Below are 13,850 nucleotides of genomic sequence, written 5' to 3'. Positions count from 1 at the left end.
CCCCCCCCCTCTCTCTGCTGTGGTAACCCTTACCCCCAATGTGCCACAACATATCCTGTTCCCCTCTGTACCATGTTTCCCCCTCCCTTCCAACATACTGTCTTCCCCTCTCACTCCACTTCACAATGTTGAGCTAACTTGTAAAACTCTCCAAATTTCAAATTTACAATTTGAAATGTGCAAATATAAAACGCAAATTTTCAAACTCGTTACCACCATTTGAGTACATATATGCAGATCTCAGTACTCTTTTTGCAACCTCTTTGCCCGTGTGGTTTCAGTGCATTTTATCTGGTGATCTGTAATTGATGGTTATCGCTGTTTTACTTCCTGAGTACATGCAATTTACATTTAAGTAATAGTGCACACTAAACTAACTTAGGCTTTGAAAATGTTACTTGAACCTGTGTGAGAAAATGCTATGACAGTTGGCAGTGAATCACTCTCCATTTACAGAAATGTGTAAATAGTACCATTTTGCTTGACCATCCCTATAAGTATACTTCAATGATTTTAACTTCTGATTAATTCAATGGCAAATAGTCCTTTGTATTTCCAGTTGTAATAATTAAAATGTCCTGTTTGAGATTGTAAAGCAATAATTATGCTATTCTAAGGGTAAAAATAATTATCAATATATGACTTGACTTGAAAGGTTACAACTGTTAATTTTTTTTTCTCATCCCTTATTTCCCATATCTGATTTGATCCATACTTCATTTATTGTCACTGATACTAGTCTTGATACAAAGACAGACATTCAGTGTTGCCTGATGCATTTTCACCAAGGCTTTGGTAGCATTTGAACACTGTTATAGAGTCATAGAATTGTACAGCACGGGAAGCAAACCTTTGGTTCATCTCGTCCATGCTGACTAGATATTCTACATTAATTTAGTCCCATTTTCCAGCCTTTGACCCATACTCCATTAAACTCTTCCTATTCATGCACCCATCCAGGTGCATTTTTAATATTGTAATGGTACCAGCCTCCACCACCACCACCACCTGGCAGCTCATTCCATACAAGCACCACCCTCCATGTGAAAACGGTGCCCCATAGATCCTTTTTATAGCTTTCCCCTCTTACCTTAAGCCAATGTTCCCTAGTTTGGATGCCTCTGTCATGGGAGAAAGGCCATGGCTATTCACTCTCTCCATGCCCCTCATGATCTTATAAACCTCCATAAGATCATCCCTCAGCCTCCGATGCTCCAGGGAAAATAGTCCCAGCCTATTCTGCCTCAAATCCTCCAACCCTGGTAACACTCTTGTAAATCTGTTCTAAACCCTTTCAGCTTTGATACAATTATGGAAGTGCACAAACAATCTGTCTTACGTGAACCATACATTTAGTTAACCTTATAATGTCAGAGTTTAAATATGGAAGTAAAAATCACTGTGAAATTAATGCTGCTTCTTATTTAAACTCTTTATTCACATTCTGATGGAGTAAACTTTACACAAATAACTTAGCTTTTATTCTTGGAACTGATCAGTCAGTAGATTGGTTAAAAAGCCAACTAAAATTATGTCCAAGGGAAAATTGATTTAAAGCAACATTGTCCAGTTGAAATTTCAGATTAGCTACAGTTTGTCTATGATGATAATGTTTTTTGGCCATATATGCTAATTTTAGTGGAAAATGTCTTGCACAGTTTTTTTTTCTAATCAATCTATTCACATCTATGGTGCAGGTGGAACTTGAACCCAGTACTTCTAACTCAGAGTTAGGGAACCCACACTAAACCATGTGGGTAAATGTGCTTCATATGTCTATATTTAGTTAATAAACATGCAATAACCAAGAAAGTAATGTATTTATAATGATTTAAAAAGGAGATGTATTCATTTTGCTTTTCATCTTAACATCTTAAAAGTGTATATCATGCCTATATATATATATAGAGAGAGAGAGAGATTTCAGAGCCAACAGCGGTGTCCACTTATTCATATTCAATTTACTAATCAGAAATCAAAAATTTATTTCTAAATTTCCAATTAGCCACATTTGACTGGTGCATTGGTCAAGACTTGACTAAGGCCTACACTGTTTAACAAGTAATGGCTTCAGACCTGAAATGATTCACCAAAGACCTAAGCCAATTCATTTTCAGTTTCAAATGAATGAGAGTTCACTCATAACTGTGTTTCTAGTTTGAAAAGCTCTTAATGTTTGTTATTTACCCAAATGCTGCCCACTTACTAGGACTGCTAGCTGCAGAAAGTAGGTATCTACTTGTTTCTCTATTTAAGGCATTTCATACTGCATAAATTATGTGCCTTTGTGTGTGTAAATTTCACTGTCTCTCCTTTCACAGGCATGGTACTGCAAAGATAAAATTACTTTTCATGCTGTCTTCATATAGTTAATTTTTGACATGTTGCAGAGACTTTCTTTGAACCGCTCATCATAATCAGAATATTGTAGGATGATTGTTAACAATTAACTTAAATTTCTTGCATCTGTGTTGTTTTAAATAGAATCTTGTAAAAGGTTATGAACCTCATGCAGTTTGTTTCTGCACTTAACTTGCAGAAAGTCAAGTTGGTCAGTTTTACTTTGAAAGATTTTTTTTAGTCATTATTAGCTCTTGGGATGTGGTGGCTTAGTAGTAATATCACTCGACTAGTAATCCAAAACCCCAGACTAATTTTCTGTGGACAAGAGGTTGAATCCTATCTTGGCAGATGGTAAATTAGAATTCAACAAAAGAAAAGAAACCTGGAATTTTGTTTTAAAAATGCTGGTTTAGTGGCAGCCATGTAACCACTGTCAATTGTTATAAAAACCCATCTGGTTCACTAATCTCTCTTAGGGAAGAAATTTTGTTATAGCACCAAATTTAATCTTAAATTTATTACTTGGCCAACTGATGTATATTCATTAGAATCAATAATTTATATCGATCTAAGGGTGAGATCTTGGTATTTAAATTGACTTGAGCACAATAATTAATTAGAAGGTCCTGAATGCACATATGTTGAAAATCAAACTATTCATAATGTTTTAAACTCCTCGTGATGAGGGCTATTAATGCTGAAAAATGATATAAATTTGCAATTTGGCACTGTATCAGCATCAAGTATTCTCAGGCCAAATATAACAGAATCGCATGCCAAGTAAAATTCATTTCACGTCACCTTACATAATATAATGTCAGTCTCAAAAGAACACAATTTTTCTATGTGCTAAAGTAAATCTTAAGACTTTTGCTGAACTAGCAACAATTTGGGGCTTTGAATCCACAAATACTGCAAACTGGATTTGCACTACCAGATTCATGTATCAAAAAAAGCTTTACAACCATGATAAACAGGGGACCTATAGTAGGGACTAAATTTGAACCCAAATCTCAACAATGCAAGAACACAAGTTGAACTCAGTCCTCAGAAGCAGAGGTGCTCTTACTCAACTGCATCACAGTGGTCCCATTTGTGTAAATGTGTCGAAGTATTTGATAATTTTATAGTTAGACTACTTACCAGATTGACTTAGTTTATTTACCAGTGGTAACTGTGGAGAGATGTTGAAATGTCATTTTATGAATTTTAGGTATGAATTTAGATCTGGACAAATTCTACTTGTAGCTGAGCTATTTTAGGGGAGAACCCGATACAAGGTTTTTTACATATGCACTGATACGATCTGTATACAAAATTTCCTTTGCTTGTGTGTCTTGCACTGATAACCAAGCAAAGTTTTTCTTGCAAAACTGTAAAAAAAAACTGTAAAAAAAAAAATTGCACAGCAGCAAATAAACACATTCTGCAGGACCGTGGCTGGTACATTTTTGCAAACTGCCAGTGAAAGCATTGCAATAACTGAGTCTAGAATAGAAAAGGAATTAATGAGACTTTAAATGGAAAATGGGCTAAGACAGGCTGGGAGAAAGGTGGAACTAAACAGTCTTTTTTAAAGAATATATAGGATTGAGAGTTCAACTCAAATCAAAAAAGTAGCAAAATTTTAAACAGTGTCATTGAGCAGAAGAAAATGTCTAATAGGAAGAATGGAATCTGTGACTATGGGGTGCTATTGTTGCAGAAACCAAAGACTGATTATTTAGAATCATAGAATGCCTGCAATGCGGAAAGAGACCATTTCCATTACTTAGTTGGAGAAAATTAAAGACTGATGTTGAATGATGTATTTTGGAAGGTTTAATGCAGGAAAGAAGTATATGGTAAATGGGAGAACCCTTAGAGGTATTAACATACAGAGGATCTACATGTACAGGTTCGCAGTTCCCTGAAAGTGGCAACATAACTGGATAAGGTCGTCAAGAATGCTTGCCTTCATCAGTTGGAGCATAGAGTATAAAAATTGGCAAGTCACGTTGTAGCTGTATAGAACTTTAATTAAGCCACATTTGGAATGTGCATACAGTTCTGGTGGCTCCATTACGAGCAAGATGTGTAGAGGCTTTGGAGAGGGTACAGAAAATGTTTACCAGGATATCGAGTGGTTTGGAGAGTGTTAGCTATGAGGACAGATTGGGTCAACTTAGGTGATTTTCACTTGAACATTGGAGACTGAGGGGTGACCTGATAAATGTTTACAAAATTTATTGAAAGGCATGGAGCATCAGAGTCTTTTTTCCCCCCAGAGTAGAAATGTCAATTAATAGGGAACATAGGTTCAACGTAAAAGGGAGGAATGTTTAGATGATATGTGAGAGGCAAGTCTTTCTTTATACAGGTGATAAATGCCTGGATTGTGAAGGTGGTAGAAGCAGATACAACAGCAATGTTTAAGAGGCACATTGACAGATATGTGAATAGTCAGAGAATAGAGACAGATGGACTACTTAGAGGCAAAACGCTTTTAGTTTAGAAAGACGTCATGTGTCGGCGCAGGCTTAAGAGGGTTGTTCCTGTGATGTGTTATTCTTTGCTCTAGCTCCACCTAGCCCACTTTGGCCAAATTCCATATTATCATATTAAAAACATCCTGCCCCAATTCAGAACCATTATTTCTGCTTCATCTTTGTCCTTTTTCATGACTACCTCAAATCTTACTGAGTTGTGGATACCATCACTGAAATGCTTTCCACTGATACTTGCACCATTTTCCTGGCTTTGTTCCCTAAACTTAGGCCCACACCATACCTTCCCTTGTCAGACTTTCTATTAGCTGCCTTCTAAAACTCTGAAAAAGAGGCACTTTTTTTCTGTAAAATTCTGCCCCCTCCATGCCTTTCACGTGTTGTCTATTCCATTTAATATCGAGAAAGTTGAAATCCCCGACTGTTGTTATGCCTTTTATTATTAGACTTCCCTGAAATTTGCTGATGTATCTGTCCTTCTGTATCTCCCTGACTGTTTAGGGTGTATTATATGCTCCTGACAAAATGATGACCACCTTTCTCTTTTTAAGTTCTACCTATTTGGCATTACTTGAGGAACCATCTAAGATATTCCTCCTTATTGTCATAATTGACATCTTCATCAATATTGTCCCACCACCTACTCTTTTACACTCTTTCCTGAAGACACTCTGCTTTGGAGTATCGAACTGCCATCTTGCCCACTATCAAGCACGTCTCTGTGATAGCAATGATGTAGCATGTTCATGTGTAATCAGCAGCCTCAAATCATCTGCCTTGCCAACAAGATTCTTTGTATTAAAAGGTTCCTTTGTGCCTTAATTTAATTATATACGCTCAACCAAGTCTGCTTTGCTTCTATACAGTATTTGTGCTCACCTTCAATTGTGCCTCCACTCTCCCATCTCTATACCAAATTACTATAGTCTCCCACCAGTGAGATGATCTTCAATGTAAAGACTGTCTCCATTGTCACCATTTTAAACATTCTAAAATATGGATCATTGCTTCTCACAGATTTGTCAGTGTTCAATCCCATTAAATTCTCCAAAACTGCTTTTTATTTTTACTGGTATAGCACATAAGGATGCCATTTGACTCATCAAACTGTGCTGAATATTGAGTCAAGATATCCAACTCACCCCACTCTCCCTACTATTTCTCAAAAGTCTAATATGGTTTTCCTTTCAGTGATAAACCAACTCCATTTTGAAAATTAATTTTGAGTCTGCTTCGGCCACACTTTCAGGCAGTGCATTCCAGATCACAACAGCTTTTTTTTGTCTAAATTTTTTTTCTTGAGTTATCTCTGCTTCTTTTGCCAATCACTGTAAATCTGAATTCACTAGCTACCAGTTTTCTGCCATTGGAAGCAACTTCTTAGTTACTCTATCAAAACCCTTTGTGAACTTGCAGATTCTCTTAGTCTTTCCACATGATCAAAACTCCTCATTCCTGGTAGTATTCTATTCAATCTTCCAGTGTCTTAACAGGCTTCTTAAAGACTCCAAATTAAAAGCATTACTCCAGCTGAAGCTTGATCAATGTTTTAGAAATATTTTGTGAAATACTATTGCTTTTTTCTTCACTGTAAATTTAGTAAATCCAAGAATTCTATTTGCTGTCTGAGCAGCTGCTTCAACTACTTCTGCCACATTCAAAAATGTGTTTACATAATACCCCCTCCCCAACCCAGTATTGTTGTTCTACACCTGGTTCAAACTTATGACCTTTAGCTTACATTGCATCTTTTCATTCTTCCTGCCAAAATGTATCACTTTGTACTTCTCTACATTGAAATTCTATCAGTCTGTTTCACGGTTTATGACCTCCTAAAGTCCATTATGTTTACTACATCTCTAATTTTTGATTCTTGTGCAGAATTTTAAATTTTCTGCCCAGGTTTGCATGCATGCATACCCTGGTCATTAATGTATATATCAAAAGTAGTGGTGGTTCTAATACCATTCCCTACAAACAACTGTGTCCATTTCCCTCCAATGATTCGTGCCAGAGTTCTTTTTTCTGTCTCTGAGCTAACGTCGTATCCACACTACCACTGTCCCTTTAATCCAAATATAAATTTAGGTGGCACTTTCCACTTGCTGAGGGCAATAGCGTAAATTTCAGAAATGAGAGGATGTTTGACATATCACCAATGCAAAAGATTTGCAGTCAAAGGGTAGGCTACTGTCAGTGATTTAGTACAGAGTCTTCCTGAGTTGACACAGAAGAATGAGACATTGGAAGGCAAAAACACAAAATGTGAAAGAAACTCAGCAGGTCTGGCAGCATCTATGGAGAGAGAAACAATGAAGGTTTCCATATGACACTTTTTCAGAAATGTGGAAATGTGATGGCTTCTATTCTACTGAAAGAGGGATAGGACACATTGAACAAAAAGGGAGCTCAAACATCAAAGGTAATGAAATCCTAGAACAAAAGACAAAAGGAGTAGTAATGGTTACAAAGAGCAAGAAACCAAGATGGTAGAATGAAATGGCAAGTGACTGGAAGGTTGGGATCCATGTTTAGGGACTGAGGCAAGATATTTCACAAAATAATCGGCATTTTGAGTCTTAAGACCATAAGAAATAGGAGTGGAAGTAAGGCCATTCAGCCCATTGAGTCCACTCCGCCATTCAATCATGGCAGATGGGTGTCTCAATGCCACTTACCCACACTCTCCCTGTATACTTAAATTCCTTGCAAGATTAAGAATTTATCAATCTCAGCCTTGAAGACATTTAACGTCCTAGCCTCCACTGCACTCCGTGGCAATAAATTCCACAGGCCCACCACACTCTGGCTGAAGAAATGTCTCTTCTTAATTGACCCCCTCTAATTCTAAGGCTGTGCCCACGGGTCCTAGTACCCCCGCCTGACGGAAACAATTTCCCAGCATCTACCCCTTCTAAGCCATTTATTATCTTGTAAGTTTCTATTAGATCTTCCCTCAACCTTCTAAACGTTAATGAATACAATCCTAGGATCCTCAACCATTCATCGTATGTTAGGTCTACTATTCCAGGGATCATCTGTCTTCAGTAAAAATGAGACTGCTTTGTGACCGGTGAATATAGTAGGTTAGATTGAAAAATGTATCAGTTAAATAGCTGCTTAAGGAAGTATTTGGAACCTTAAGCATAGAGGAGGTAAAAGGGACAAGTGTTTCATCTCCTGTTATTGCCTGGGTATAGTGATTGGAACCAGGTGAACCTTGTTAACTGTGAGGTTGTTAGTCTGGGCCAATCAGAAAAGCCTTGGTTAACCAGTGTAACCAGGAGATTAGATTCTCCTCCATTGAGTTGAAGAGTGTGGTGCTGGATAAGGACAGCCAGTCAGGCAGCATCCAAGGAGCAGGAGAATCGATGTTTCGGGCCCTTCATCAGGAATGAGGCTTGTAGGCCAAGGGGGCTGAGAGATAAATGGGAGGGGAGTGGGGCTGGGGGGAAGATAGCTGAGAATGCGATAGGTAGATGAAGATCAGGGTGAAAGTGATAGGTCAGTGAGGAGAGTGGAGTAGATAAATGAGTAAGTATGGGTGGAAGTCAGTAACAGGAAAGGAGCAGCACTTTATTGGGTGTTTCCTATAGACCCCCCCCACCCCCAACACCAGCAGAGAGATGGAAGAACAAATTGGACAGCAGATCTCGGAAAGGTGCAGATGTAACAGAGTTGTTATTATGGATGACTTCAACTTCCCCAATATTGATTAGAAATTTCTTAATCCAGATGGTCTGCATGGAGCCAATTTTGTCAGGTGTGTCCAAGAAGGAATCCTGACTAGCGTAGATAGGCCGACTAGCGGGAAGGCCATTTTAGATTTGGTGAGAGGCAATAAACAAGGCCACATGTCAGATTTCTCTGTGGGAGAGCATTTCGGTGACAGTGACCACAACTGTCTCATCTTCACCATAGCCATGGAGAGGGATGGAACAGACAGTATGGGAAGGTATTTAATTGGGGGAGGCGAAATTATACTGCTATTAGACAGGAGCTGTGGAGTACAAATTGGGAACAATTCTTCTACGGGAAAGGCACAATGGAAATGTGGAGGCTGTTGCGAGTATTGCACAACTTTGTCCCACTGAGACAGGCAAGGAATGGTAAGGTAAAGGAACCTTGGATGACAAGAGAAGAGGAGCTTCTCGTCAAGACGAACAAGGAAGCTTACTTAAGGTTGAGGAAGCAAGGGTCTGGCACAGTTTTCAAGGATTACAGGGTAGCTAGGAAAGAACTCAAAAATAGATTGAGGAGAGCTTGGAAGGGTGGGGGCGGTGGGGAGGACACTAAAAAAGCCTTGGCAGGAAGGATTAGAGAAAATCCAAAGGCGTTCTACAAAGAACAAAGAAAATTTACAGCCCAGGAACCAGCCATTCAGCCCTCCAAGCCTGAGCTGATCCAAATCTACTGTGTGAACCTGTCGCCCAATTCCTAAGCATCTGTATCCCTCTGCTTCCCACCTACTCCTGCATTTATCCAGACGCATCTTAAATGAATCTACCGTGCCTGCCTCTACTACGTCTGTTGGCAACGCGTTCCAGACACCCACCACCCTCTGTGTGAAGTACTTGCCGCATGTATCCCACTTAAACTTTTCACCTCTCACCTTGAAACCATGACCTTTCGTTATTGAATTCTTCACCCTGGGAAAAAGCTTATCTCCATTTACCCTGCCTATACCATTCATGATTTTGTAGACTTCAGTCAGGTTCCCCCCCCTTAATCTCCTTTTTTCTAATGAAAACAAACCTAACCTCCTCAACCTCTCTTCATAGCTAACACCTTCCATACCAGGCAAAATTATACTGCTATTAAGCAGGAGCTGTGGAGTACAAATTGGGAACAATTCTTCTACGGGCAAGGCACAACGGAAATGTGGAGGCTGTTGCGAGTATTGCACAACTTTGTCCCACTGAGACAGGCAAGGAATGGTAAGGTAAAGGAACCTTGGATGACAAGAGAAGAGGAGCTTCTCGTCAAGACGAACAAGGAAGCTTACGTAAGGATGAGGAAGCAAAATCCTCATAAACCTTCTCTGCACCCCTCCAAAACGTCCACATCCTTTTGGTAATGTGGCAACCATAACTGTACACAGTGTTCTAAATGCGGCCGAACCAACGTCGTGTACAATTTTAACATGACCCTGTCCGATGAAGGCAAGCACACCATATGCCTTCTTGACTACTCTATCCACCTGTGCAGCAACCTTCAGGGTACAATGGACCTGAACTCCCAGATCTCTCTGCTCATCAACTTTTCCCAAGGCTCTTCTGTTCACTGTATAATTTGCTCCAGAATTAGACAACCCAAATTGCACCACCTCACCGTTGTCTAGATTAAACTCCCATCTGCAACTACTCCGCCCAACTCTCCAGTCTATCTATATTCTCCTGTATTCTTTGACAGTCTCCTATGCCTTCTGCTACTCCACCAATCGTCATGTCATCTGATCATCCCAACAGTGCTCTCTTCCAGATCACTTATGTATATCACAAACAACAATGGCCCCAACACTGATCCCTGTGGAACACCACTGGTCACCTTTCTCTTCAACTACTACTCTCTGTCTCCTGTTGCTCAACCAGTTCTGTATCCACCTAGCTAGAACACCCTGCACACCATGTGACTTCACTTCTGCTATTAGTTAACCATGGGGAAACTTTATCAAATGCCTTAGTCAAGTTCATGTATATGACATCAACAGCCCTTTCTTCATCTAACAATTTGGTCACTTCCTCAAAGAATTCTATTAAGTTGGTAAGGCACAATCTCCCCTGCACAAAACCCTCAGTACCTTCTCCAGCAACTTCCCCACCACCAACGTCAGGCTCACTGGTCTCTAGTTACCCGGAATATCCCTACTACCCTTGTACAGGGGAACAACATAAGCAACCCTCCAGTCCTCCGACACCTCAGCTGTGTTTAAGGATGCCACAAAGATATCTGTTAGGGCCCCAGCTATTTCCTCTGTCGCCTCCCTCAGCAATCTGGAATAGATCCCATCCTGTCCAAGGGATTTGTCCACCTTAACCTCTAGCCTACCCAACATATCTTTCCTACTTATGTCAACGTGATCCAAACTAATCAAACTTTTATCTCTAATCTCGACATGCATCATGTCCCTCTCCTCAGTGAACACTGATGCAAAGTAATCACTCAGAATCTCACCCATTCTCTCAGGTTCAACACACAGCCTTTGTTCATTATCCTTTAGTGGGCCAATCCTCTCTCTCGTTACCCGCTTACTACTTATATAAGAATAAAAGGCTTTGGGATTCTCCTTAATTCTACTTGCTAAAGCTATTTCATGACCCCTTTTAGCCCGCTTGATTCCTTGTTTAAGACTGGTCCTACTCTTCCGATATTCCTCCAGTGCCCATTCTGTTCTTAGCTGCCTAGACCTTATGTGTATACTTCCCTTTTCTTCTTGGCTAGTTGTACAATTTCTCCTGTCATCCACGCTTCACGAATCTTGTCTTTCCTATCCTTTGCTATCAACGGGACATGCCTATCTTGCACTATCTTTAACCTATCTTTGAAAGCCTCTCACATATCATATGTGGACTTCCCTTCAAATAGTTGTGTCCAATCCACATTTCCGAGCTCCTGCCTAATTTTGATATAATTGGCCTTGGCCCAGTTTAGTACTCTTCCCTTCGCATCTTTGTCCGCGAGTGTTCTAAAACTTCCAGAATTGCAGTCACTGTTCCCAAAGAAATCCCCCACTGCAACCTCTACCACCTGTCCTGGCTCAATCCCCAACACCAGGTCCAATGTGGCCGCTTCCTTCATCAGACTGTTGATATACTGCTCTAGAAAACACTCCTGGACGCTTCTTAAAAATTCTACCCCATCCAGACTTCTGACACTAAGTGTATCCCAGTCAATGTTGGGAAAATTAAAATCTCCCATCACCACCACCCTGTTGCCTCTACATCTTTCTGTTTACTTATTTGTTCTTCTACCCCATGCTCATTGTTGGGATGCCTGTAATACAGCCCCAACAATGTAACTGCACCCTCCTTATTTCTCAGCTCCACCCATAATGCCTCACTACGCAAGCCCTCCATAGTGTCCTCCTTTAGCACAGCCGTGATATCATCCCTGACCGGCAATGCAACTCCAACCCCTCCAAAGGCTGTGGGCTTCAAAGGTAAGTATTTAAGCAGTTTCCTTACCTTCCACTTACTTGAGGAATAAGAGAATCATCAGAGAGAGGATAGGGCTGATCAAGGGTAGTGGAGGAAACCTGTGCCTGGAGTCTGAAGATGTAGGGAGATCCTAAATTAGTTTTTTGCTTCAGTATTCACTAGAGAGAGGGACCTTGTTGATAGTGGGAACACCGTGGACCAAGTTAATAGGCTTAAACAGATTAATATTAAGGAAGTGGGTGTGCTTGAAATTCTGGGAAGCATCAAGATAGCTAAGTCCCCAGAGCTGGACCAGATATATCCAAAGTTACTAAGGAAGCGAGGAATGAGATTGCTGCACCTCTGGCAATGATCTTTGCATCCTCACTCTCCACGGGAGTAGTACCGAATGATTGGAGGGAGGCGAATGTTTTTCCTCTGTTCAAGAAAGGGGGTAGGGCCATCCCTAGGAATCACAGACCTGTCAGTCTTATGTCTGTGTTAAGCAAGGTACCGAGAGACAGGATTTATGACTATTTGGAAAAACATTGTTTGATTAAAGATTGTCAGCATGGCTTTATGAGGGGCCGGTCATGCCCCTCAAGTCTTATTGAGTTCTTTGAGGATGTGATGAGGCAAATTGACAAAGGTCAAGCAGTGGATGTGGTGTATTTGGATTTCAGCAAGGCATTTGATGAGGTTCCCCACAATAGGCTATCCTAGGATTCTCTGGGAAGCAAGGGAGGAGATTGCAGAGCCATTGGCCTTGATTTTTATGTCCTCGTTGTCTACAGGAATAGTGCCAGTAGACTGGAGGATAGCAAATGTGGTTCCCTTGTTCAAGAAGGGGAGTAGGGATAACCCTAGTAACTATAGGCCGGTGAGTCTCACTTCTGTTGTGGGCAAAGTCTTAGAGAGAATTGTAAGGGATAGGATTTATGAACATCTGGATAGGAATAATGTGATCAAGAATAGTCAGCATGGTTTTGTTAAGGGCAGGTCGTGCCTCACAAACCTTATTGAATTCTTTGAAAAGGTGACAAAGGAGGTTGATGAGGGGAAAGCGGTAGATGTGGTATATATGGATTTTAGTAAGGCGTTCGATAAGGTTCCCCATGGTAGGCTACTGCAGAAAATACGGAGATATGGCATTGAGGGTGAGTTAGAGGTTTGGATTAGGAATTGGCTGGATGGAAGAAGACAGAGGGTAGTAGTTGATGGCAAAGTTTCTTCATGGAGTGCCGTCACTAGCGGTGTTCCGCAAGGATCTGTTTTGGGACCATTGCTGTTTGTCATTTTTATAAATGACCTGGAAGAGGGGTTAGAAGATTGGGTGAGCAAGTTTGCGGATGATACGAAAGTCAGAGGAGTTGTTGACAGTGAGGAAGGATCTGGCAGGTTACAGCAGGATATAGAGAAGCTGCAGAGCTGGGCAGAAAGGTGGCAGATGGAATACAATGTAGCTAAGTGCGAGGTGATTCACATTGGGAAGAATAACAAAAAGATGGGGTACTGGGCTAATGGTCGGATACTTGGTAGTGTGGATGAGCAGAGGGATCTTGGTGTCCATGTACACAGATCTCTGAAAGTTGCCACCCAGGTAAATAGTGCGGTGAGGAAGGCATATGGCGTACTGGCTTTTATTGGTAGAGGAATTGAGTTCCGGAGTCCTGAGGTCATGATGCAGTTGTATAAGACTCTGGTACGGCCGCATCTGGAATATTATGTGCAGTTTTGGTCGCCATACTATAGGAAGGATGTGGAGGCATTGGAAAGGGTGCAGAGGAGATTTACTAGGACGTTGTCAGGTATGGAGGGGAGATCTTATGAGGTAAGGCTGAGGGACTTGAGGCTGTTTTCATTAGAGAGAAGAAGGTTGAGAGGT

At 40.7% G+C, this 13,850-nt stretch overlaps 1 protein-coding gene across 1 annotated transcript in view; it reads left to right on the top strand.

Annotated features, from left to right (window-relative positions):
- caska (calcium/calmodulin-dependent serine protein kinase a) overlaps window positions 1–13,850 on the top strand; it is a 468,988-nt gene that overhangs the window by 308,977 nt on the left and 146,161 nt on the right. The window contains exon 11 of the mRNA XM_043701523.1: window positions 2,210–2,227. Within this exon, the coding sequence (XP_043557458.1) occupies window positions 2,210–2,227 (18 nt within the window). The remainder of the gene's footprint in view (window positions 1–2,209; window positions 2,228–13,850) is intronic.

The sequence above is a fragment of the Chiloscyllium plagiosum genome, chromosome 12 (genome assembly GCF_004010195.1).
Source record: "Chiloscyllium plagiosum isolate BGI_BamShark_2017 chromosome 12, ASM401019v2, whole genome shotgun sequence".
In the NCBI taxonomy this organism is placed as follows: domain Eukaryota; kingdom Metazoa; phylum Chordata; class Chondrichthyes; order Orectolobiformes; family Hemiscylliidae; genus Chiloscyllium; species Chiloscyllium plagiosum.
The sequence above is the reverse complement of the archived record's forward strand: the minus strand, read 5'-3'. Positions and strand labels throughout refer to the sequence as shown.